Source organism: Podarcis raffonei, chromosome 17 (genome assembly GCF_027172205.1).
Source record: "Podarcis raffonei isolate rPodRaf1 chromosome 17, rPodRaf1.pri, whole genome shotgun sequence".
Lineage (NCBI taxonomy): Eukaryota > Metazoa > Chordata > Lepidosauria > Squamata > Lacertidae > Podarcis > Podarcis raffonei.
Window position 1 is genome coordinate 41,439,879 of NC_070618.1, and position 24,520 is coordinate 41,464,398.

At 47.1% G+C, this 24,520-nt stretch overlaps 1 protein-coding gene across 4 annotated transcripts in view; it reads right to left on the reverse strand.

Moving 5' to 3' along the window:
* Nucleotides 1-24,520, reverse strand: part of PTPN18 (protein tyrosine phosphatase non-receptor type 18) — a 91,223-nt gene that overhangs the window by 26,425 nt on the left and 40,278 nt on the right. For all 4 annotated transcript variants that reach the window (XM_053372078.1, XM_053372080.1, XM_053372076.1 and 1 more), the window contains 7 exons: nucleotides 22,297-22,405; nucleotides 13,416-13,492; nucleotides 4,777-4,872; nucleotides 4,360-4,398; nucleotides 4,143-4,211; nucleotides 2,044-2,106; nucleotides 1,125-1,267 (listed from right to left, as the gene is read on the reverse strand). In XM_053372078.1, the coding sequence (XP_053228053.1) occupies nucleotides 1,125-1,267; nucleotides 2,044-2,106; nucleotides 4,143-4,211; nucleotides 4,360-4,398; nucleotides 4,777-4,872; nucleotides 13,416-13,492; nucleotides 22,297-22,405 (596 nt within the window). The remainder of the gene's footprint in view (nucleotides 1-1,124; nucleotides 1,268-2,043; nucleotides 2,107-4,142; nucleotides 4,212-4,359; nucleotides 4,399-4,776; nucleotides 4,873-13,415; nucleotides 13,493-22,296; nucleotides 22,406-24,520) is intronic.

A 24,520-nucleotide genomic window follows, 5' to 3' on the forward strand; every position in this document is an offset into this window, starting at 1 on the left:
AAGATTGGAGAATTTAAAGTTTATATATAGAAATACTGTAAAATTAATGAGTGATAGAAAAATGGTGGAAAGAAATTTTATGGCCTTAGCAGAAATATTATAAGGAGTTAAGCATATATAAGTATTTTAGTTTTAATGAAAAATAAGGTTAAAAAATACGTTAAGATATCTATAATATGACAGAAAATAGAGAAAGATGGAAAGGATTTGCTGAAACAATTATTAGAAGTGGAATACAAAAAGGGAGGTGAGAGGAAGTCGAGGAAACAAGGGAATGAAAGATAGAGTATGGAAAAGGTGTGATGTATGTTTTTAAATGGTTTTTGTTTTGTTTTGTTTAGGGTTAGGGTGGATTAGGGTTTTGTTTAGTTTAGTTTAATGTGTTTAGCTCAATGTGTTTAGGTTGTGTTTTGTATTGTTTATACATTGTATTGTATTGTTTCTTTTCTTTTTTTGTTTTTTCTCTCTTGTCTTTTTTCTTTTTCTTTTCCTTTTCTGTAATCTTTAAAAGTAATAAATATTATTTTTTAAAAAAGAAATTTATTGGATATAAATTCTGCTTGCAGAAATAAAAGTTATTAAATATGCAATTACGAATGGAAGTCAAGAAACAAGTGGCTGTCAACAAAGGATTAAGGTCAGAACTGTTGTTATTGGATTAATCAAGATTATGAAAGGAGGAAGACATAAGAACTTTGTATCCAGAAAGCCAGTACATGGGAAGTCATCTCAAATTGATTAATTTAGTTTTTGAATAATAGGCTCTCTTTCTTTTTAATTGGATTGTAATTTGGTAATGTGACAATGTGGCTTTTATTGGACTTGTAATAAAATTTATTATACCAATAATAATAAAAAAAATATGGCCGTGTGCCCAAGCTTGGCCCCCTCACTGCTCCCCTCTAACTCCAGATCACTTATGAATGGGTTAAAGCACAACAAGTTCAGTGCAGATCCTTGGGAGACTCTGTGCTTCTCTCCTCTGTGACTTGTGGGGACAGCCCATTTGTTCCTGCTCTTTGCTCCCTTTAACCAGTTACTGATCCTCTAAGAGGACCCATCCTCTGACCCCATGACTGTGGTGTGGTCTGTCTATAGGGCTTTGCCCTGGGGCTGCCCCTTACCTGCAATGCACACAGATGGGCACAGTACTCTCACCCTGCTTGCTTCTCACTTGCTCAATCATGCCAAGGAAGTGGCCGTAAGTGTCTGGGATGCCCCGGTCTGGCCAAGCTACGTACTGGAAATGGGATAGCTCCCGCTCCTCCTGGGGGGGGGGGGAGAGGTACAGATCAATATCACCACGTCTGAATGGGGCTGACACAGAACAGGTGGTAGGAGAGGAAAGCCATTTGCACCCTCTGACATGTTTATGTTTGCTAATGCAAGCACCTGATGCCACCTCAAATTAAAACCCATTCTTCAAGTCTATTGAATGGTTTGTCTTCAACCAAGGAACTCTGGAACTCTGGTCCCGTGAAGGCCTGTCTACAGCACCGGTGGCAAACCCTAAACCCACAGGCCTTATCTGCCCCTGGACGATTCCTTGTGGGTCTCAAACCCCTTGGAATTTGATGGTGGTTGTGAAATGACTGCACTGCAGCAGGGGCTCCTTTTCTCCTGTGCCATTGCCGCAGGGATCTGGAAGGAACACTCTGACATTTCCCGACCTGGATCTCTGAGCGCTCTCCCGTTTGTGGAGCACACCAGTCTCTTAACAGTGGTCAAAAGGAATGGTGCTTCATTCAGCAGCAAAGAAGCTGATTTTGCCAGCAACCATAGTAGGGATAGGGCCTGGGCAGAGCCTGATAAGGTTCCAGGCAATCAGGACGAAGCCTGCTATAAATATTCAGAGCCTCACCTTGTGCTCCTGCCTGGTCCACAGAGCAGTGCTTTCTACTTGCTGCTCCTTCAGCTTCCAGCTCATGCAGCTGACCTTGAGGCCCCAGAGCCATAAAGTGCAGCCCCAAGACCTGGACTTGGGTGTGCCCCACAATTCCAGTGGGCCTTGCCTAGCAATTAAGTGCCATGGAGTAGCTTTACCTTCTGAAAGGTCAGGGTAAGCATCCGCAGAATGACATCTGGATTGAGTTCCTGTTCTTTAACCTGAGGAAGAGACAAGAAAACCGCCCATCACATTGTTAAAAATATTCTTATCTCCCCAAATGGGAGACATCTCATTTGCTCAGTTACACTGCCCACCTATAATATAGGCTAGATATAGAGAACTCTTCAATCCCATCAGCCTCAGTCAGTGTAGCCAAAGCTCAGGGGTGGTGGGAACTGTAGTTCAGCAACATCTGCAGATCCACAGGTTCCTTATCTCTAATGTAGGTACAATTGGACAGTGTTTTGTTAACCATCACAGTTCTGTTTTATGGGATAGCTTGCTTGACATGAGAAATGGCTTCCTGACAAACTTAAACCCTGGCGATTGTCATTTTGTGAAAGGGTTCGGGAACTTTGACCAAATTCTCAATACTCTTGCCAATGGATGGAGTTCACTGCAGATGAAGTCTCAGGGGCAGAGACCATGCCTTTCTGCAGAAGGTCCCAGGTTCAATCCAAGGCATCTGCAGGTAAAGGCTGGGAAAGAGCCCCATCTGAAAGCCTGGAGTCAGTGCAGGCAATTTAATAATACTAATACTGCTACTACTACTAATAATAATTTATTATTTCTACCCCACCCATCTGATTGGGTTTCCTAGGCCACTCTGGGCAACTTTCAACAGAACATTAAAAACAGAATAAAACTTCAGACATTAAAAACTTCCCTAAACATCCCATTTTGAGTTAGACGGACTAATGGTTTGACATGGGATCAGGCAAATTCCTGACTGGGCAGGAATTAAGTATGAGACGGATCCAAGAAGCACCTTGTAGCCACACAACATGTGATGCAGCTTATGGAGTTCGCTGACACATGAAATGGCAAAGGTAACTTAGCTGGTTCTCAAAAAAAGATTAATTAACTCCCAGGGAGAAAGGCCTTTCAGTATCTCTTTGTGATGAGCAGGGCTAGTTCCAGGTTTCAGGGGCCCCCTGTAAAGGGCCATTTGGTGCCCCCGGCGTCCATGTTGGTGGGCTGAGGGTGGCAGGAATGGGTGTGCCATGAACTGCTGTTTCAAATTTCCCTCTGTGCTCTGGAGCAATGCAACAGTGGGGAACATGGTGGGAAATGTTAGGTGTCAGCCTGAAGATCCAGCTGCTCAGTGTGGAAGGGCCCAGGGCCCAGGAATTGCCCAAGGGTGCCAGCTGCTAACATTACGTCTAGTAAGAGAGCAAAATTTCTAAGAGCAATATACCTCCAAGTACCAGAGACTGTGGGACACAGGTGGCGCTGTGGGTTAAACCGCAGAGCCTAGGACTTGCCGATCAGAAGGTTGGCGGTTCGAATCCCCACGATGGGGTGAGCTCCCATTGCTCGGTCCCTGCTCCTGCCAACCTAGCAGTTTGAAAGCATGTCAAAGTGCAAGTAGATAAATAGGTACTGCTCTGGCGGGAAGGTAAATGGCGTTTCCGTGTGCTGCTCTGGTTCGACAGAAGCAGCTTAGTCATGCTGGCCACACAACCCAGAAGCTGTACGCCGGCTCCCTCGGCCAGTAAAGCGAGATGAGCGCCACAACCCCAGAGTCGGTCATGACTGAACCTAATGTTTTTACCAGAGACTGCTCACAAACTATGTGGCAGCTATAGTGAGCCCATGGCCCTTAAGGGATCGCTGCACTACAACTCCCATCATTCCTGGCCATCAGTCATGCTGATGGGGCTCATGGGAACTGGGATCCAATGACATCATGAGGATGGCAGGATAGTCAGCCAGTCCTGCAACAGGGGAGGGCATCATGTTTGCACTCTTCTTGTGTGTTTCCAGCAGGTGCATCTGCTTGGTTTCGACTGCTGGTATCAGAATGCTAGATGAGATGGGACTTTGGTCTGATCTAACAAGGCAATTCTCAGGTTCTTAATGACAATTCCCAGCCCTTCCTTAGTGAGAAGAAATGGCCTTTCATCCAGGTTAGGTTGGCAGTGGAGATGCCTGTGCTTGTGCATTGATGAAGAACTGTGCCAGCATCCCCTGCCAGGAACCAGGCTCCTCCTTCTGCACGCAGCTTCTTCCTGTCCATGTGTAACAACCTCACCTGTGCCACAGAGAAGGATCCAAAATGCAAGGTTTCCTCTGCCAAAGGCCAGTAGCGCTCACACTTTTTCTGAGAAAGAAAAGGCATAGGAAAGCAAGAAAGGCTAGGTAAGAGAGATGGTGGCAACATGGCTGTCCTCAAAACCTCAAGGCCCGGATGAGAGACCCCATGAGACTTCCTAGCCTCCAAATACCATCTCTCCTTCAGGAGGCCTCACCTTGCCTAGTTCCACTTCCCGACAAGCCATGACAATCACCTGCAATGAAAGAACATCATGAAGCGGTGGTGGAGAACGCCAGGCCCAGAGAGAACAGCGGGGTGTGTAGAAACTGTACTACGGTGCATGGGTAAAATTTACATTTGCTGCTCTGTGCACTTTTGCTTCTAGCACCACTGGGATGTGGCCCAGAAGGTTTCACAGACCTGAATGTGGCTGTTGGGCTGAAAAAGGTTTCCTTGCCGCTGCCGTAAAGGAGCAGAAACATTAATTTGAATTTGCTTTGAGAGGGACTGTTCACCAGATGCCTTGGTGTCAGAGAAACTGGTCTTATACAGATCAATCCAATCTGCTGGGCACAATTTGCACTTGCTTTAATATCTAGGATATTACTTGTGATCTGCCTGGACAACTCACCTTCACCTTGTACTGCCAAATCATGCGCCAGAAGTCCAGCACTGTGTGTGGAAGAGGCCCCTGGGTTGCAATATAGCACTGCTTGTTATCCACACCCTGTGGGAAGAAAAGAGAATCGCAAACCTGAACTGAACATCATGCATTCTGCTGAACACCCTGTCATCACCCCCTGAGCTGGAGAACAGCATTCTATTTGAAGATAAGTGGGGATAAACAAAGGAGAGGGAGGGCAATTGGTTAGAGATTAGAATGAGTCAGAGGGCTTTGGATAATTCACCCATTTGATTTGTGCTTGACAAAATTACTTTGCATTCCATTGTAAATAGAATGGTCAGTGCTGCAACTGGGGTATGTATTGTCTACTTCTATAACATTCATGTTGTCAGAGGCTCAGGAGCAGAAGAGCAGGGGAGAGAGCAAATAGAGAGCGGAGGAGAGGAATCAGAGGGGAGCGTAGGGGAATATGACAGTGGACCGAGAGATTCCATGAGCTTCTCCAGCGAATCAGAAGATTCCCAGGAGGGGGCGCCTATGGTAAGGGCGAGGCGAGTCCCAGGGGGGACGATCCATAAACAAGGAACCAGAGGGGAGTCCCAAAGGAGTAGCGGAGGAGTAGGGCCAGTTCCCCCACCAGAGCACAGTGGGGGGGAAGAGTCACGTGAGTCAGGACCAGCTTCTCCTCCATCGGGGAGTGGGGAGACGGAGGGAAGGCCAGGTCCAGCTAGCCTCCCCGAAGGGGGGAGCAGTGACACAAGTGTAACGGTCAGAAGGAAAGTGGGAGGCTGCGCGCGCGCGCCAAGTTCAAATGTGGAGGAGCGCGGGACAGCAGAAAACCCGGATTGGGAGCCAGGTCCTAAAGCCAGAAGGAGGGGGGGAGAAGAGTCAGCAGAATCAGCGTCAGAGGAATCTAGGAGGGCTGAGACTCCGACTAGCAGAAGGACCCAGAGAAAGAAGGAACAGAGGAAGAGGTGGAGTAAGGCTAGAATCTTAAGCTGGTGTCAGGGGGGAGGAGATTCAGATGGGACTTCTACGGTCTGATGGATAGACGTAGCGTTGCGCGCTGCGCGTCTGGAAATGAAACTGAACTTCAATAAAGACTTTTAAACTTGAGCAAGAAGCAGCGTTGGTCTTGTGTTTAGCTGGGACCTTGGGCAGCGCTGACAGTAAGTCCCATCTCACAAAAAAAAAACTCTGCAAGCTCACGAAGATAGGCAAAGATGACTACAGAGGAGAAAGTCAAGCAACTGCAGGAAGCGGTCTCAACGCTCTACGCAGAATTGGCTGCGTCTAAGAAAAAAGAAGGAGAAACAGCTGCGCTCTGCCAGGATCTGCAAGCCAGGTGGGACAGATGGGGAAAGGAGGGGCAGCTGGGAGCCAAGCCGGAGGGAGTTGGCCTCGGGAAAAGGGGGGCGAGTATTGTGACCCATTTTGACGGGAACCTGCAGCAGTACCCTAACTTCAGAGCAGAAGTAGTTTTCGCGCTCAAATTGCTTCGGAAAGACTTTAGAGATGAGGAGGAGAAAGTGGGTTTCATAATCACTCATCTGCATGGGGAAGCTAAGTCGTGGCTGCGAACCTTGTTACGCGAAAATGACCCCACCCTCAAAGATTCAAGCGCCTTTATTGAAGCCATGGACGCTTGCTTTAAATCAACGGTGGATGTGGATGTCGCTAGAAGGGAAATGCATGGATTGCGGCAAGGAAAAGCGACGGTGCGCCAGTATCATTCCTGCTTTTTTGGGTTAGTAAATGTGCTGGGCTGGCAGAAGGACTCAGCTGCCGTCAGGGATCTGTTCTGGGAGGGGCTGAATGGAGCCGTGAAAGATGAGCTGGCCAGGGGGGAGAGACCCCAAAATACAACAGAAGTAGTCCAAAGGGCGCTCGCAATTGGGGTGCGCCTGGAAGAACGCCCGTGGAGCAGGGAGGAGGGGCGAAGAGCAAACAAGTCAGTTAGAACGACTCCCTTCCTGCCCAGAGAGACAGAGCGCGCTCAGTCCACGCCTCCGCTGATGAGGGGAGAGGAGCCAATGGAAATCGGAGGTGCAAGGGCTCAGACAGCAAGCAGAGCCCAAACACCAGGAGCAGTCAAGGCGAAGGCTCCTAGAGGGAGCAGGAAGTGTTACATCTGCGACAGTGCACTGCACATGGCCAAAGAGTGTCCCCAGAGGCTCCAGAAGCACACTGCAGCCTCAGCAACTGTTAAAGGAGCAATTCAGCAGGGAGTAGAGCAGCAGGGAAACGGCGAAGCCTGGTTGGAGACGGAGGCACTGGGGCTCAACCAGGCGAGTCAGTGAAGCAGTCCCCAGAGATTTTGCAGCCCACAGACCCCCTCCCACCCAAACCAGTGGTGCAACTCACTGCATCGCTCCAGCTGCCCGATGGGCTCACCCTGGAGGTCCCTATTACCATTGACTCTGGTAGCAACGCAGACTTTGTAGGGTTGGACTTCGTCAAGCAGCATCGCATAGCACTCCTGCCAGCCACGACGCCCCTAAATGTTGTCACGGTAGATGGCAGGAAGATACTGGGAGGAGAGGTGGTACAGCAGACACCGCCTCTGGTGATGCAAATTGGGAACCACCGTGAAGTCATCAGTTTCAACGTCACCCACCTGTCGGACACGCCCATAGTGTTGGGCATGAGTTGGCTGGATAGGCACAGCCCGGCATTAGCGTGGTACCAGCGGCAATTGACCTTCTGCTCTTCCTACTGCGCAGCGCACTGCATCCAGACCTGCCAGGAAGAGGAGGGGCAAGAGGATGCACTGCAGCTACACCTAGGCATGGTGCAAGCGGTGCCCAACAAGTACAAGGCCTTTTTGGAAGTCTTCTGCGAGAAGGAAGCAGACAAGCTGCCTCCCCACAGACCCTACGACTGCAAGATTGACCTCCTGCCAGGGGCGACGCTGCCGACTGGGAGACTGTACTCCATGTCTGAAGACGAAATGCAAGAACTCAGGGAGTTCATAGATCGCAATTTGAAGCGGGGATTCATCCGGGAATCCAAAGCAGTGGGGGGCAGTCCCGTGTTTTTCGTGAAGAAGAGAGACACGCCCGAACGGAGGCTCATAGTGGATTATAGAATCATCAATTCCAGGACAAAGCCCACAGCATTCCCCATGCCCAAAATTGACGACCTGCTCGCGACGGTGAGGAAGGGACGGACCTTCACCAAGTTGGATCTACGAGGGGCCTACAACCTTATACGCATGCGGGAGGGCGACGAGTGGAAGACAGCCATGTTTACGCCTTTAGGAACCTATGAATACAGAGTCATGCCGTTTGGTCTCCAAAATGGCTCCCATTGTTTCCAAGCTTTCATGCACCACGTGCTAGCGGGACTCCTCTACAAGAAGTGCGTCTGCTTCTTAGATGATATCCTGATCTTTTCGGACTCGCAGGAGGCGCACGAGGAGGACGTCAAGGAGGTCCTGCAGAGACTACGGGAGCACAGACTTTACGCCAAACTGGAGAAGTGCCAGTTCGACACGACAGAGGTGGATTTCCTGGGCTACAAGCTGTCCGACAAGGGACTTGCCATGGACAGCGCCAATGTCCGCTCAGTGTTGGACTGGAAGAGCCCGCGCAACCGGAAGGAGGTCCAGAAGTTCGTCGGTTTCGCCAACTTTTATCGCAAGTTCATCAAGGGGTTCGCGAAGGAGACGGCGGCCATCACGGACACCCTCAGCTCCAAGAAGAAGAAGTTCACCTGGACGGACCAGGCGGAGCAGTCCTTTCGGAGGCTCAAGCGTCTCTTCGCGTCCGAAGAACAGCTGCTACACGTAAACCCCAGCAAACCGATGAGGGTTGAAACGGACGCCTCGGACAGAGCGGTGGGGGCGGTCCTGTTGCAGCAAGATCCGCAAGGGGACTGGAGACCGTGCGCATTCTACTCCAGGAAGCTCAGCACGTCGGAGCAGAACTACACCATCTGGGACAGGGAGTTGCTGGCCATTCATGCAGCCTTCAAGGCGTGGCGGCACTTCCTCGTCGGAGCCAGACACACAGTGCAGGTCCGCACGGACCACAAGAACCTGGAGTACTGGCGCACGGCGAAGTTCCTGAACCAGAGACACATCCGCTGGGCGGAGTTCTTTGCAGATTTCGATTTCCGGATAGAATACATCCCGGGAGACAACAACGTCATGGCGGATGCGCTATCCAGGAAGCCGCAGTATCTCGAGGAAGCGGCACCGGCAGCGGCCAAACACATTTTCGCACCAGAGGTGTGGGCGTGCGCTTCAGCCGCAGTGGACCTGGACGCAGTCCGTCGCGCGCTACAGGCGGATTCGTTTGCGCAATCCAAGATGGAGGAGGTGCGAAACGGCACAGCGAGGGACGACGAGTTCCAGATACGCGACGGACTACTCCTCCGCAAAGGGGCTCTCTACGTACCGGGAGACGACCTTCGCGCGAGAGTCTTGCAGCAGCTGCACGATGCGCCCAGCGCTGGGCACTTCGGCAAAGACAAGACGGCGGAATTAGTCACCAGGGACTTTTGGTGGCCCAAGGTGCGGGGAGAAGTTGCGGATTACGTTTCCAGGTGTGACACCTGCCAAAGGGCCAAGCCAGTACACAGGAAGCCGGTGGGTCTGCTGGAACCGCTGCAGACGCCGCTCAAACCATGGGAGAAAGTGGCCCTGGACTTTGTTACAGATCTGCCCAGTTCGCGCGGCAAAACAGCGGTACTCGTGGTCGTAGACCTCTTCACCAAGATGGCGCATTTCATTCCGTGCGCGAAGGTGGCCACAGCGGAACAGACCGCCAAGCTGTTCATAGACCACGTATTCAAAGCTCACGGCCTGCCGCGGTCCATCCTGTCCGACCGGGGCCGCCAATTCATCTCGAACTTCTGGCAGAAGCTGCTGGGCATCCTGAACGTCAAGATCAACTTAGCGTCGGCACGACACCCGCAGACCAACGGACAAGCAGAGAGGGTCAACGCCATCATGCAGCAGTACCTGCGATGCTACGCCAATCAACAGCCCTCGACCTGGGTGGACTACCTACCGCTAGCCGAGTTTGCCTACAACAACACGAAGCACGGGTCTACAGGGGTGACACCGTTCTTCGCCAACAATGGGCGCCACCCCAGAACCTTCCCGGGGTTGGAGACCGAGGCAGAGGGGGAGCCACGGGGGGCAGAGCACTTAGCCGCAGAGTTACAGGAGGTCCATGAGCAACTCCGAAGGCACTTGGAACTCGCGAAACACGCCTACAAGATGCAGGCAGACAGGCACAGGAGGGTTGGGGAAGACATACAGGTAGGGGACTGGGTCTGGTTAGCAGCTCAGGCAGTGCCGGCCAGAACGCTAGCTAAGAGGAAGCTAGGACACAAGCAGCTGGGACCTTACCAGGTCGCGGCACAAATCAATCCAGTGGCCTACCGGTTGACACTCCCGGAGGGCTCCAGAATGCACCCAGTCTTTCACAGGTCAGTGCTCACGCCTTACAAGGCACCCCACAGGTTTCAGGCGCCAGGGACCGCACCAGCCCCACGTAGCCCATCGCCAACAGGGGAGGGACCACAGAGGGCGACGCCACTCAACGAGGTCACGCAGATTTTGGACTCCAGATGGGGGGAAGAGGGAGTTGAATATCTCCTCGCCAGGGAGGGTACTCCGGCCAGCGCCAACGAGTGGGTGCCGTGCTACGCCGTGGAGGAGCACTACCTCAAAGATGAGTTCCATTCGATCTTCCCACACAGACCCATGCCGGCGGAGTATTTCGACGACTGGCTTTTCACACCCACACTGTCAGCCAGCACGTTCCAGGGTTTCTCCTCAGATGAGGAGCCGACGCCGGGGATGAGCTCCCCGGAGGGGTCGCTCTCGGGGTTTGCCACGGACCGCTCCTATTGGTGGGACACTCAACCAGAAGTGGGGTGGAGCAGGGAACTGCTGAGGGGGCCCTTGCACACAGCCTCACCCGAGGGACCGGGTGGAGAGGTGGACATGGACGTGTGGGGGGAGGATCTTGGCTTTGAGCACGACAGCAGAGAAATGGAAGCAGAGGAAGTCGACGTCGACGAACCCATCGTGGGGGGGCCTGATCCCGCTGGCTGGTTGCACACCAGGGGGAGAGAACGGAAGCCAGCACTCACACCCCCAGCGCTGGAGCACCTGGAACCCACACCTGAAGAGGGGGAGGGGGGAAGGGGGGGCTTCGAGGGGGGGATGGATGTCAGAGGCTCAGGAGCAGAAGAGCAGGGGAGAGAGCAAATAGAGAGCGGAGGAGAGGAATCAGAGGGGAGCGTAGGGGAATATGACAGTGGACCGAGAGATTCCATGAGCTTCTCCAGCGAATCAGAAGATTCCCAGGAGGGGGCGCCTATGGTAAGGGCGAGGCGAGTCCCAGGGGGGACGATCCATAAACAAGGAACCAGAGGGGAGTCCCAAAGGAGTAGCGGAGGAGTAGGGCCAGTTCCCCCACCAGAGCACAGTGGGGGGGAAGAGTCACGTGAGTCAGGACCAGCTTCTCCTCCATCGGGGAGTGGGGAGACGGAGGGAAGGCCAGGTCCAGCTAGCCTCCCCGAAGGGGGGAGCAGTGACACAAGTGTAACGGTCAGAAGGAAAGTGGGAGGCTGCGCGCGCGCGCCAAGTTCAAATGTGGAGGAGCGCGGGACAGCAGAAAACCCGGATTGGGAGCCAGGTCCTAAAGCCAGAAGGAGGGGGGGAGAAGAGTCAGCAGAATCAGCGTCAGAGGAATCTAGGAGGGCTGAGACTCCGACTAGCAGAAGGACCCAGAGAAAGAAGGAACAGAGGAAGAGGTGGAGTAAGGCTAGAATCTTAAGCTGGTGTCAGGGGGGAGGAGATTCAGATGGGACTTCTACGGTCTGATGGATAGACGTAGCGTTGCGCGCTGCGCGTCTGGAAATGAAACTGAACTTCAATAAAGACTTTTAAACTTGAGCAAGAAGCAGCGTTGGTCTTGTGTGAGCTGGGACCTTGGGCAGCGCTGACACATGTTCTCAAAGCAATATTCTCAAATGTGGAAAATTTAAGTCAGCTCCTGGGGAGTGCATATATCTTATCTCTAAATTTAGGATTCCCAAGAGCCTTTAGAGTACGTTGTCATCCCACTGTCAATTTTATCTCTGTAACCATGAGGACTAGAAATGTATTCTAGTAAACTGGGACTTTTAACTGATGGTAGGAATAGCCTTCAATTCTGTCTTTTGCCATAATGCCATTCTAGTGTGCCTGATGGAACTTATCTGCTCCACTTCCCAGTGGGGAGGAGTTGCGGTGGACCGCATGGCCACCCACTCCCCACCGGGGGTGGGGGACTTTGTCCCCCATTGCCTGGGGGATCCCGGCCACGTCAGAGCCCGGCCAGCCAATCCGCTGGCCGGCAGGGTGTGGCCGGGACAGTTTAAACCGAGGAGCGAGCTCGCTTCCTCAATCACCCTCCCTCCCGAATTTGCAGGTTAGGCACTGGCCTTGCTATGGATTTCGGTTGGTCGCCTTGGTTGTCCAAGGGGCCTGGTAGGAATTTTTCCACTTGGCAAATTGGCACTGGCCACTTGGCTTTCGCCTACCTCGTAGCAATCGTCACAACTTTGTTAGGGTTGCGGTTAGGCATTTTTTGACCTTGTGTGGGGGAGGGGAGGTGTGGCCATCACCTGCCCCTCCATCTTAAGGGTATTCCATTAAAGGAATCCGGGGGTGTTGATCTTGTCCGAAGCCCGGTTGGGGGCTAGGGCTTTGACATGACCCCGACGGGAACACCAGGGGGAGCTTGAGCTGGTTCGCAACAACAGGGCTCCCCCTACCGGTGGCTTACCCTTACTGGACTTCCTGCACAGAGTCAGATATAGTCGGGTCCAATCAATGCCTAAGCCAATACCGCTCACATTCTGTAATTCAATAAAGTTGTGGCCAAAATGTCCTTGTGTGAGTTATTTCCCAACGAGGGGGTGGCTGTGGGGTCTTGACACACAACTAGCTTACCTTGAGAAATAAAATAAAATCATGAAAAGGCTACTATGGGACAAAAGCCCCCCTTCTCCATGGAGGTCACCTGCTGGATCTTTGCATCATTTGCTAAACTGGCCTTGTATGCTTCCAAGCATCTTCACCTGGGGGAAGAGCAGGATGCTGCCTGCACCTCTGCAGGGATACTGGACCCTTCAATCACTCTGACACAAAAGATGCAGCCAAGCTACTTGCTGTCAGAGGTGGCTGCCTCTTTTACCACTGCTTTGGGCATTTCTCCTTTCAGTCATGAGGCACAGGCCAGTCACTGACGCCTATAAAAACATGACCAGACCAGCCATAAGGCAAAGTGAGGCAACTGCCTTGGGTGGCAGGATCCCCAGGGGCAGCAGATCCCAATGTAGATCATCATTTCCCCCTTGTTCCTGGTGTAGCTCTTGACCCACCCCTTCCTCCCTGGTGGGGAGAGAAGTGCCATTTTGTGGTTGGCCTGAGGGGCCCTGGAGGCAGGTCAATGCCATTCTTACACTTACACAGTGCAAAAGTAAAATCTTTTGGATGGTATAATAGGGAACTGAGCCCCCCCCCCCCCGCTTTAATCTGGAACAAAGCTTGCCAGTGTTTCAGCTCTCATCAGTTTGGGCAAATTCCTCTAGTCAGATGTGTTTGCAATGGGGAGGGGTAGGGTTCAGGACTCTGTTACCTGAATAAAGTTTGCATTGATGTAATCAGCTTGGGCTTCTTCTGTCAGGAAGTTCACAACAACTCTGGTCTGATCATCTGTGAGATGTACACAACTGGGAGTTAGTACCACAGATAGTCACCTGGCCTTAGAGAGAGAGAGAACATGAATCTCAGCATCTGACCTGTGGTCCCTCAGAACTGCAACTCCCAGCAGCCCCAGCTGCATAGCCAATGGTCAGGGCATGGGCAGAGCTGCGCTCCAGAAACATCTGGAGGGTCACAGCTTAGCCTAACCCTGCTCTCAATTGACAGGAAATGGAAAGAGGAGAGAGATTGTGAAGTCAGTGACCAAACCCCTGACTACATTGAACCACTGGTGCTGTTTGAATCCCATGGCTTGGTGCACCTAAGGTCATAGTGTACAGAGGACTGACCAGAGAGTAGCAGCCTGAGAGGTATGTCCTCAACCCCCCTGAGAAGATAGCCTAGGAGAGACCCCACCAAGGTGAGCATTGCTCCACAGGTATTGCCCAAGTAAGTGGACAGGTTTGTCTTGCTTCACATTCATTCCGTGGATTAGGCTGGATCTGTGCATAGCACTATTCACAAAGAGAGCTCCTGGAGCAATTAGATTGGGGGTCCTCAAACTACAGCCTATGGTCCAGATCTGGCCCGCCAGGGTCCTGAACCCGGCCCGCCTGTCAATTGTTGAATCCGCCGCTGACTACGTTGAATCCGCCTATGGCGCTCCTCTCGCAGCCCGCCGCCCTCCTGCCATGGGAGAAAGTGCCTTGCTGCGTTTCTGTTGCCATCTGAGCATTTCCTTCTTTTGCCAGGGTCTCCGTTAATTCCATTCTCGGCATCGCCACAGGTGCTTCCGACCTCTATTCACACCCACACACCCAAATCGCTTTTTCTTAGTTTCTTTTTTTTAAAAAGATATTTATTAAAATTTTCAATTTTTATACAAACAAAAAGCAAAAAAGTTTAAAAACACATATAGTTCACAATACTTAGTTTTCAATGACCTATTTCCCTGACCTCCTCATACCTCCCCTTCTTGTAGTCCAATTCAAATTATTTATTCAGCAAATCCTTATCTCAAAGCATTACAGCTAAAAAAAAACCTTAATTTCTATCCGACATCATTCAACATTCATTAATTTTACAATATTTCTGTAGTCCTTGAATTTCTTCCAATCTTCTTCCGCCGACTCTTCTCCCTGGTCACGGATTCTGCCAGTCATTTCTGCCAATCCCATGCAGTCAATCATCCTCATCTGCCATTTTTCCAGAGTGGGTAAATCTTGCATCTTCCAGTACTTTGCAATAAGTATTATTGCTGCTGTTGTAGCATACATAAAGAAAGTTCTATCCTTTTTTGACACCAACTGGCCGACCATGCCCAAGAGAAAGGCCTCTGGTTTCTTCAAGAAGGTATATTTAAATACCTTTTTCAATTCATAGAATCATAGAATCATAGAATCATAGAGTTGGAAGAGACCACAAGGGCCATCGAGTCCATTCGTTATAGATCATTTCCCAGAAAGCCTTAATCTTAGGGCACGTCCACCAAAGGTGAAAAAATGTACCTTCATTTTCTTTACATTTCCAACATTTATTATCGGGCAAATGGTAAATTTTTGCAAGCTTGACTGGGGTCATGTACCACCTGTATATCATTTTCATAATATTTTCTCTTAAGGCATTACATGCCGTAAATTTCATCCCAGTGGTCCACAACTGTTCCCAGTCAGCAAACATAATGTTATCTCCAACATCTTGTGCCCATTTAATCATAGCTGATTTGACAGTCTCATCCTGAGTGTTCCATTTCAGCAGCAAGTTATACATTTTTGACAAAATCTTATTTTTGGGCTCTAACAGTTCTGTTTCCAATTTAGATTTTTCCACCTGGAAGCCAACTTTCTTATCCAAATTGTAAGCCTCCATTATCTGATAATAATGAAGCCAGTCTTGCACTTTGTTTTTTAGTTTCTCAAAACTCTGCAGTTTCAGTCTATCTCCTTCTTGTTCCAAAATTTCCCAATACTTCGGCCATTTGGCCTCCATATTGAGCTTTTTCTGAGCTTTCGCTTCCATTGGTGACAACCACCTTGGGGTTTTATTTTCCAATAAATCTTTATATCTAATCCAAACATTAAACAATGCTTTCCTAACAATATGGTTTTTAAATGCTTTATGTGCTTTAACCTTGTCATACCACAAATATGCATGCCACCCAAAAACGTTGTTAAAACCTTCTAGATCCAAAATGTCTGTGTTCTCAAGAAGCAGCCAGTCTTTCAACCAGCAGGACGCTGCTGATTCATAGTAAAGTTTAAAGTCTGGCAGGGCAAATCCACCCCTTTCCTTTGCATCAGTTAATATCTTAAATTTTATTCTGGGCTTCTTGCCCTGCCAGACAAATTTAGAAATGTCTTTCTGCCACTTCTTGAAACAGTCCATCTTGTCCACAATTTGCAATGTTTGAAACAAAAACAACATTCTAGGCAATACATTCATCTTTATAGCTGCAATTCGACCCAACAAGGAAAGCTTCAAATTTGACCAAATTTCTAAATCTTTTTTCACTTCCATCCAACATTTTTCATAGTTCTCTTTAAACAAATTCCCATTTTTAGCTGTCATGTTAATCCCCAGGTATTTCACTTTCTTAACCACAGTTAAACCTGTTTCACTCTGAAACTTCTCTCTTTCAGTCAATGTTAAGTTTTTCTCAAAAACCTTAGTTTTTGACTTGTTCAATTTGAATCCTGCCACCTGACCAAATTCTTGAATTAGTTCTAAAACTCTTTTAGTACTAGATTCTGGCTCTTGTAACGTCAAAACTAGGTCATCTGCAAATGCTCTCAGTTTATACTGTTTAGCTCTGACCTGTATACCTTTAACCAACCGGTCCCTTCTAATCATGTTCAGCAGGACCTCCAGGACCGATATAAAAAGCAATGGGGAAATTGGGCACCCTTGTCGTGTCCCTTTTTCTATCTTAAATTGTTCCGTAACCACAATATTTACAATTAATTTAGCATTTTGTTCAGAGTATATTGCACCTATACCATTCTCAAAGCCTTGGCCTACCCCCATACCCTGTAAGTTCTTTTTCATAAAACTCCAAGAGATATTGTCAAAAGCTTTCTCCGCATCCACAAATATCAGAACTGCTTTAGTGTTTATATTCACTTCTAGCTTTTCCAAAATGTCAATTATGTTCCTCAAATTATCAGATAGATGTCTTCCCGGTAGAAAGCCTGCTTGGTCCTTATGAATCTCCTCAATCAATACTTTTTTCAGTCTCTTAGCCAAAATATCAGCAAAAATTTTGTAATCCACATTTAATAAGGATATGGGACGGTAGTTCTTAAGTTGTGTCTTTTCAGTTTCCGTTTTCGGTATAAGTGTAATATACGCCTCTTTCCACGATTCTGGTGCTCTTTTCCCTTCCAAAATTTCTTTACAGACTTCCTTCAAAGGTTGTAATAACCACTCTTTCAAAGATCAGTAATATCTGGAAGTCAGCCCATCCGGTCCTGGAGACTTGCCTAATTGCATATTTTGAATGGCACCTTCTATCTCCTGGTCAGATATTTTGCAATTGAACATTAGTTTGCTTTCTTGTGAAATTTTTTGTAATCCATTTGTTTTCAAAAAGCGTTCAATGTCCATTTCATTCTGTGGCCCTTGTGCATATAATTGTTTGAAGTATTTCTGGAAGCAATTTCTAATCTCAGTTGGATTGTGTATATCTTTTCCTTCTACTTCCAAATTTGTGATGGTATTTAGTTTTTGTCTTTTTTTCAATTGCCAAGCCAGTAGTTTCCCACATTTATTCGCTGATTCAAATGTCTTCTGTCTCATTTGTTTAATTTTCCATTCTATTTCCTGATTCATCAATTCCATATATTGTACTTGATATAATTTTATTTCTCTCAAAATCTCCTGCGACTTTGGCTTTACTCTCAGTTTTTTCTCCCCTTCTTTTATTTTCTCCAAAATTTTATCTTTTTTCTCATTTCGACTTCTCTTTTTTATTGCGTTCTGTTGTATCAAGAACCCTCTCATCACAGCTTTACTTCCATCCCAGATTACTCTTTTTTCAACATTAGTAGTCATATTTATTTCAAAATAGTCTCTCAAATTTTTTGGGGCCTTTTTATATACTTCTTCATCTCTAAATAGGGTGTCATTCATCCTCCATCTAAAGGAGCCGGGTGTTGTTTGCTTCATCTCCATCTTTACAGCGTTATGGTCTGAGCAAGTTTTAGGGCAGATTTCCACTTTCTTTATCTTTGGTGCCATTCCTCTAGTAATCCAAATTTGGTCAATTCTAGTCCATGTCATCTTAGCTTCAGAGAAGAAAGTTTCCTCTCTCCCCAGGGGGTTCTTAGTTCTCCAAATGTCAATCAAGTCCATATTGTCAGTCAATTCAAAGAAAGTTTTTGGTAGTCTACCATCTTTGGTGACTACCTGTTTTTGTGCCTTGTCCATGTTTGTAGATACAACTCCATTCATATCCCCCATCAATATTATATTATAGTCCATATAGTCCAAAAGAGTCTCATGCAACTTCTTAAAAAATTCAGATTTCCCCTCGTTCGGTGCATACACCCCTACAATCAAAAATTTCTCTCCTTGAAATTGAATTTCGATTGCCAAATATCTTCCTTGTTCATCTTTAAAAATTAATTTCGGTGAAAATTTCTCCTTTGCATATATCACCACTCCTCTCTTTTTGACCTTATCAGACGAAATAAATTCTTGTCCCAATCTCTTATTAATAAGTATTTTCCTGTGTAGCCTCATTACATGTGTTTCCTGTAAACAAATCAAGTCCAATTGTTCTTTTCTTAATATATGAAAAACACCTTTTCTCTTTCGAGGGGAGTTAAGTCCATTACAATTCCAACTTAGAAGTTGCAGAGCCATGGTGAGTTACTTAGTTTTCCCTCCAACTGCACCGAGTTGTTGTTCTTCTTCTGTTGGTGGTGTGTCTTTCCCTGGGCCAAGGAGTCCAAATGATAAGTTTGCTATGTCTAAAATTCCTTTTCCTGATGCGATTGGCTCCTCACCAGATTCCACTTCCTTCTGTAGATCCTCCTCGTGGTCTTTCAAGAACTTGTCTTTATCATTCACTGTCCTTATTCTTATTTTTCTTCCTTTGTATTTGAAGGATAGACCTTGGGGGAATTCCCACCTGAAGAGTATTCTGTTTCTTCTCAATAGAACAACAAGATCTCTGTATTAGGCCCTTACATCCAAAATATATTTGGGTATATCCTTAAAGATCTCCACGAATGAATCTTCAATTTCCAGAGTTCTTTGATAGTGCAAATTCAAGATTTTGTCTCTTTCTTCTTTTGTTCTTAAGGTAATCAAACAGTCTCTTGCTTTGTTCTTTCTTTGTCTTTTACCAAGCCTAAATGCACTCACTATCTTGAATTCTTCCTTCCCCAGGTCCTGTTGCCAAAAATCTGTAAATTCCTTTGCAAGGAAGTCTGCCAGGTTGTCTTTCTCGCTTTCAGGTACTGCTCTGATTCTTAAATTTCTCTCCTTTCCTTGTAATTCAATCATAGACAGTGTTAGGTCGTGATCCTCTAGTTTCTTATATACCGGTGGTATCTTCTCTTGAGCAGCGGTTGCAATTTCCTTAGCTTCCTCTGCTATCTTTCGAGTCGAGGCCGATTCCTCCAATAGTTTTTCAATGGACTGTGTGTTAGAATTCACCTTCTTTCCCAGTTCATTAATACTTGTAGTGTTCAAGTCAATTCTTGCTGAGGCCTCAGCTACTTGTTTATTTGTCTCTGCAACCTGTTTGGCTAAGTTTTCCAAAGATGCATTAATTTTGCCGAGTGCCTGAGCCAATAAATCTTCAGATGACATAGCTTTTGGTTTTGCTTGCGAAGCAGCAGTTCCTACTGTGCCTGCTGCTCCGGATGTTGAAGCCCTTCTCTGATGTGTAATATCAGTCTTGTATTGTCTACCGGACCTGGTAGTTTTTTCCTGTGCCAGCTCTATCTTCCCTTTCTCATTTGCCATAACACTCTCATGCAAAACCCAAGGTCAGTCTCACGCCTGGTAGATTTGTTTTGAAGAGGAATTTTCCAAGCTTGGTTACTTAGTGGCTTAGTTGTTGTTGCAACATAGTCTCCTCTAGGGGGACACACTTCCAACTTCACTTTGCAACTTTTAAAACAAATATGGTCCTTATAGGTCCCCAGTACCCTTAAAAGCCACAAATTCAGTGTCCTTAAAAATTACTTTTTAGTCAAAAGCAGTTCCAGAAACACTGTATCTTTCACAGAGTTGTATCAAAAATCTTTACCTTTAACGTGCTGGCAATTCTTCCCAATTAGGCTTTCCCTATCATAGGCAGTCCGTTCCCAGATTTCAGAGGCAGCAGATGTAACTTTACTTCCCTCCTTCCTTGCAGGTAAATACCTCTCAAATTTCTCCCCTCTGCTCCTGCAGGCAGGGGGGGATTGCTTTTTTGGTGCTGGATTTTAGACCTTTAAAAAGACGTCTTTCAAAGTTACAGCTTTAGAGTCTCTTTGCTTTGATCTGCTTACAAGCCGGAAAGGTAGACTTCCTGTTTTTACCTTTCCCGTTTCGGTGCCGATTTTTTTTTTAAAAAAATTTCCTCGAATTAATTGACTTAATCCTACTCACGAGTAGTTGCTTTAGAGTCCAATTGCCAGGAAGAAATCAGCGCTCTCCGATGATGGCCATGCAGCTTCACTCCACGGAAGCGGTAGACGGCTCTCAGCTCTGCGCCGCTCACCCCCGTTCCGCTCCGCAGCCTTTAAAAAGGCTCCTTCGCAGGGGGGGGGCGCAAATGGAGCCCGCCGAGCCTCCAAGTTCCCAGGCTTCACTGCCTGCGATTTCTTCGGGTCCCCGCTTCGCCGGAGCGGCAAGACCCTGTCCTGTGGAGCCGATTCCCTCCGGAGCTCAGGGGGAATCCGCCATTCGTCGCTGGCGCTGACCGGAAGTCCGCTTTTTCTTAGTTTCACCCCACAGGTGCACCACAAGGCACAACACCCTCCCCCCAGTACCGAATTTACATATAAGCTAAACAAGCTATAGCTTAGGGCCCCACTCTCTTGGGGGGGCCCAAAAAAAATTAAAGAAAAAAAGTGCAGAGTGCATAGGAATTCGTTCATATTTTTTTCAAACTATAGCGCGGCTCCCAACAGTCTCTGAGGGACAGTGAACTGGCCCCCTGTTTTAAAAGTTTGAGGACCCCTGAATTAGATGGTCCATAAGAAGAGACTTGCTGGATCAGGCCAATGACCCACCTAGTCCAGCATCCTGTTCTCACAGTGGCCAACCATACTCCTCTGGGAAGCCCTGGAGCAGAGCCTGAGAAACTAAGACAGACCAAAAACAAGGTAAAGTATCTGCTCATCATCACTAGCGTCACAACCACTCTGTCCTTCTGACCACCCTCCAGAGAGCAGTGGCAGATTGTCCCGTTCCTAAAATGAAGGCGCACACCTTAGAAAGTATCAACTTCCACTTTTTGCAGTTCCTCTGATTACTTTTCATCCATTAGTTAACTTCCTCAGTCTGGCCTCCTGATTGGCTTGGAGCTTTATATAAACTTCCTGGGCAGGGTTCTGGATACAGTTACTGCCCCTGGTTTCCAGCATCCCAAATCCTGAGACTCACTAAATGAGCTACAGTGATGCCATAGGTGTGGAAGAGTAGCAGCCAAACCTTAGAAATGCACATTCCTGCTAGTTTGCATGAGAAGGGGCTAAGCCCACAGAGCTGTATTGCTGATAAGCAGACCATAGAAATACAGTTGGCAGAGAGGGCTCTGTGTGATGTCATTTCCCCTACTCTCCGGGAGAGGAAGGAGCATATTGTATTTCCTTTTCCTCTCTTTCTTCCTTTGACTAGCGTTGGATGCAGAGATATCTCTGTTTGCTCTGGCTTTAGGTACATGCCTGAAGCTGGTTGTACTGTAAATCTAAGTATTTTGCCAGCATAGCTTTTACTGCTGCCACTGCTGGGAACCAATGCAAATTATAAGTAAGAAATTCTTATGTTTAAACTTACTGTAGTTGTCTGATTCTTTGTTCAGCGGGGTAAGAAGGGAGAGCCAGCTTACTTCATAGCAAGACTTCCTCTAAATGAGGTTTTACAGCCAAATTCCTATGCTTAATTCTGCTGCCAAGGATGGGACTTTGAAACTGTTCAACCCACACATGTGGGAGCCTGGATAAATTAATTGCAACGAATATATCTTCTCCTACCCATTAAGACCCATCCCAGAATAGAAAGGTTCCTCATGATGTCAGGCACACAAGGACAGTGTGAGCAGCTGCTAAAGGGATAGAGCTAGAGATGTGAAGGCCCAGGAAAAACAAAAAAAATCAGGGGAGGGGGAGAGAGAAACAGATTTTTCTCATTCTTGGAATGATTCCTTGGCCATGGTTTTTACAATAGAGAAAAGATGGATATTTGGAGAAAGAAGGAAACCTCTTCATATACAATATTTTCTTTTTTCAGAATGTTGTGATTTAAAAAAAGTAAACTTTTAAAACAATATTGTTATAGTCAATAGGACTGCCACAAAATTCCTATAATTTGAGAGTAGCCGATGGATCTAGGGTCTAACTTGATGCTTTGAGGCCCTGAATCGCGAGTACTACAGCCTGGGACATGGCAACACTCACTGGATATTTTGCTGGTGACACGAGCAAATGAAAGACAATTCAAGGCACTCCTAGGGTGGAGCAGCCCAAGAGGAATGTGGTAACACAGCCTGATCCATAGAAGAGGAAGTGAGTGCCAAGTTGGGCAGAACTGGCCCCATGCCACAGATGCCAATATTAAAGCCACCACACAGTAGTAGTATTTCCTCATTGGCAACTCACATGGCAGGATGTCTTTGTAACGGTTCTTCTTGATATTCTCCTTGTTGCCCCCAGCTTCTGTTGAAATGCCCTGCTGTTGCCGGAATGCTGCCGCCTGGGCTTTGATTTCCTGCCGAGAGACAAGAGCATCCGTTCATTTATTAAAATCTTTACACGCTTGCCTTTCCATCTGACAACAGGTCTCCAAGGTAATAAAAAAAGAAAAATGGACATGTAACAAGCTTAGCAGGTTTCCTGGTGCCTAATGGAGGCTCTGGGGGATAAGAATGAAAAATACCCTCTTCCGCAGCTTTTGGTCTCTTCCAACTCTATGATTCTATGATTCTATGGATCAGGAATGGGAAAACCTGTGGACTGCCAGATGTTGCTCAGCTGCAGCTCCCATCATCCCTGATAGTTGGCCAGGCTGTCTGGGAACCCCAAGGTCCCTCTGCCCCTGCCACACCTTCCTTTTTATTTATGTATACAGGCAACTTCCCATTTATGCGTGTTTGGGGCATGGGCATCCACACATGTGTGCATTGCCACAAACCTGAAAGGGGGCAAAAAGTGATCCTAAAAGGGTGCAAAAATGGCAACAATGGCACAAAAATAGCATCTAGCAATCCCATGAGCCTTTGTACCAACCTTTGGGGCCTTTGGAGAGTTGGAATTTGAGCAAGGAGGTTTGGAGGGGGCAATTGTGGTGGAATTTGGTGGATTTTGGGGTGCTTTTTAAGGGTTTTTTTATTAATAAGAATAATAATACCCCACCCATCTGGCTTAACATCAATCCTTTCAAACTTCAAAGGGCTGCCTTTAAAAGGTTTCCATAAGTTTAGAGGGTGTTTGCAGGCTTTTTAAATGGTGTTCCTGATGCACACGATATACACGTAAAAACACAGTTCCTCGGAATGTAACCCTGTGTAAACTGAGAGTTTCCTGTATATCTAAAGCATTTATGGACTGAGTTTCCAGGCAGAACTCTCTTCATGTGGAACTTTCAACATGTAGTTTCAAAATGAATAATCATTAATCAATTATAAACATAAAATTATATAACAATAAAATTAAAACCAGCATTAATTAGAACCAGCATTAATCTTGTTCTCTGAAATGGAAGATTCAAATATATATATATGAATTGTTTGTATTTTACATTTTATTGGTTTTGTTATTACTGATGCATATTTTTACTCTGAGGTCTATATGACATAAAATGGTATGGAGCAGGGATTTCAAAACTGTGGTCCACAAGCTTCACATGGTCTGTAGCACATCTGTGGATTTGTGGTTGGAGATGGGAAAAGGCACCTCAATTGCATTAAATATTCACAGTGATTTTAATTGCATTTTATTTGCTTATCTCACTTCTTATATTATATTTTGTTATTACAGTTTGAATTCTATGCAATACAACTAATATATATATACACAGTATCTATCCCAGTGCATTACAGTTGCATCAACAACAAGGAAAATCATTAAGTGGTCTACCAAGACCCCTCTGCAATTAAAGTAGTCTGCAAGGGGGAAACCCTTATAGAAGGAATGTAAATGAATAAACTGCTCGGAAGCCATTTTGGCAAGTGAGTGACTCCCAGCAGATGGTCAATGACAGCACTAGAGGCAGTAAACAGAGTGGTGCTACTTATGAAATCTTACAATCTCTCATTGAGTATATTTCTGGAGCATGCAGTGTTAATCTGACCATGTTGTGCCTCATCAGAGCAGGTTTCCCTGGTGTGATGACACTGGCTTTCCTTCCAGGAACTGACTGGAACACTGGATGATGACTTTATCTACCTGTGGTCTTCACCCAAGGCAGCACCAAGTCAGGCAAGGGGTTATATAACACAGAGAAGTGTTCTTGAGGCAGTGTGAAAATAGGATTAATGGCCTCTGGGTGGCAGATACCATTAAGAAAATTGAAACAAGGAGGCTTTGGGAAATGGGGCTTGTGGATTCTGTAAAAAAGAGGTGGGACACACCTCTCTTCTAATATCACAGCAGTCCTGCATCAAAGTTGTGCACCCACCAAATAACAAGTTTGTCTGGCAAGTGTGAATCAGCCCTTAGTTTTCAAAGTTCAGCAGAGAACAACTGTGTTTATTTTACAAGCATGGATGTGGGGTACATCCTGATCTATCTCATTTATGCTGTGGATGTGCATTGGCCATGCTTATGTCTGATGTACAATTTCCTCCTTTAGCAAAAGCTCAAAGGAAACCTGTTCAGTGTGCTC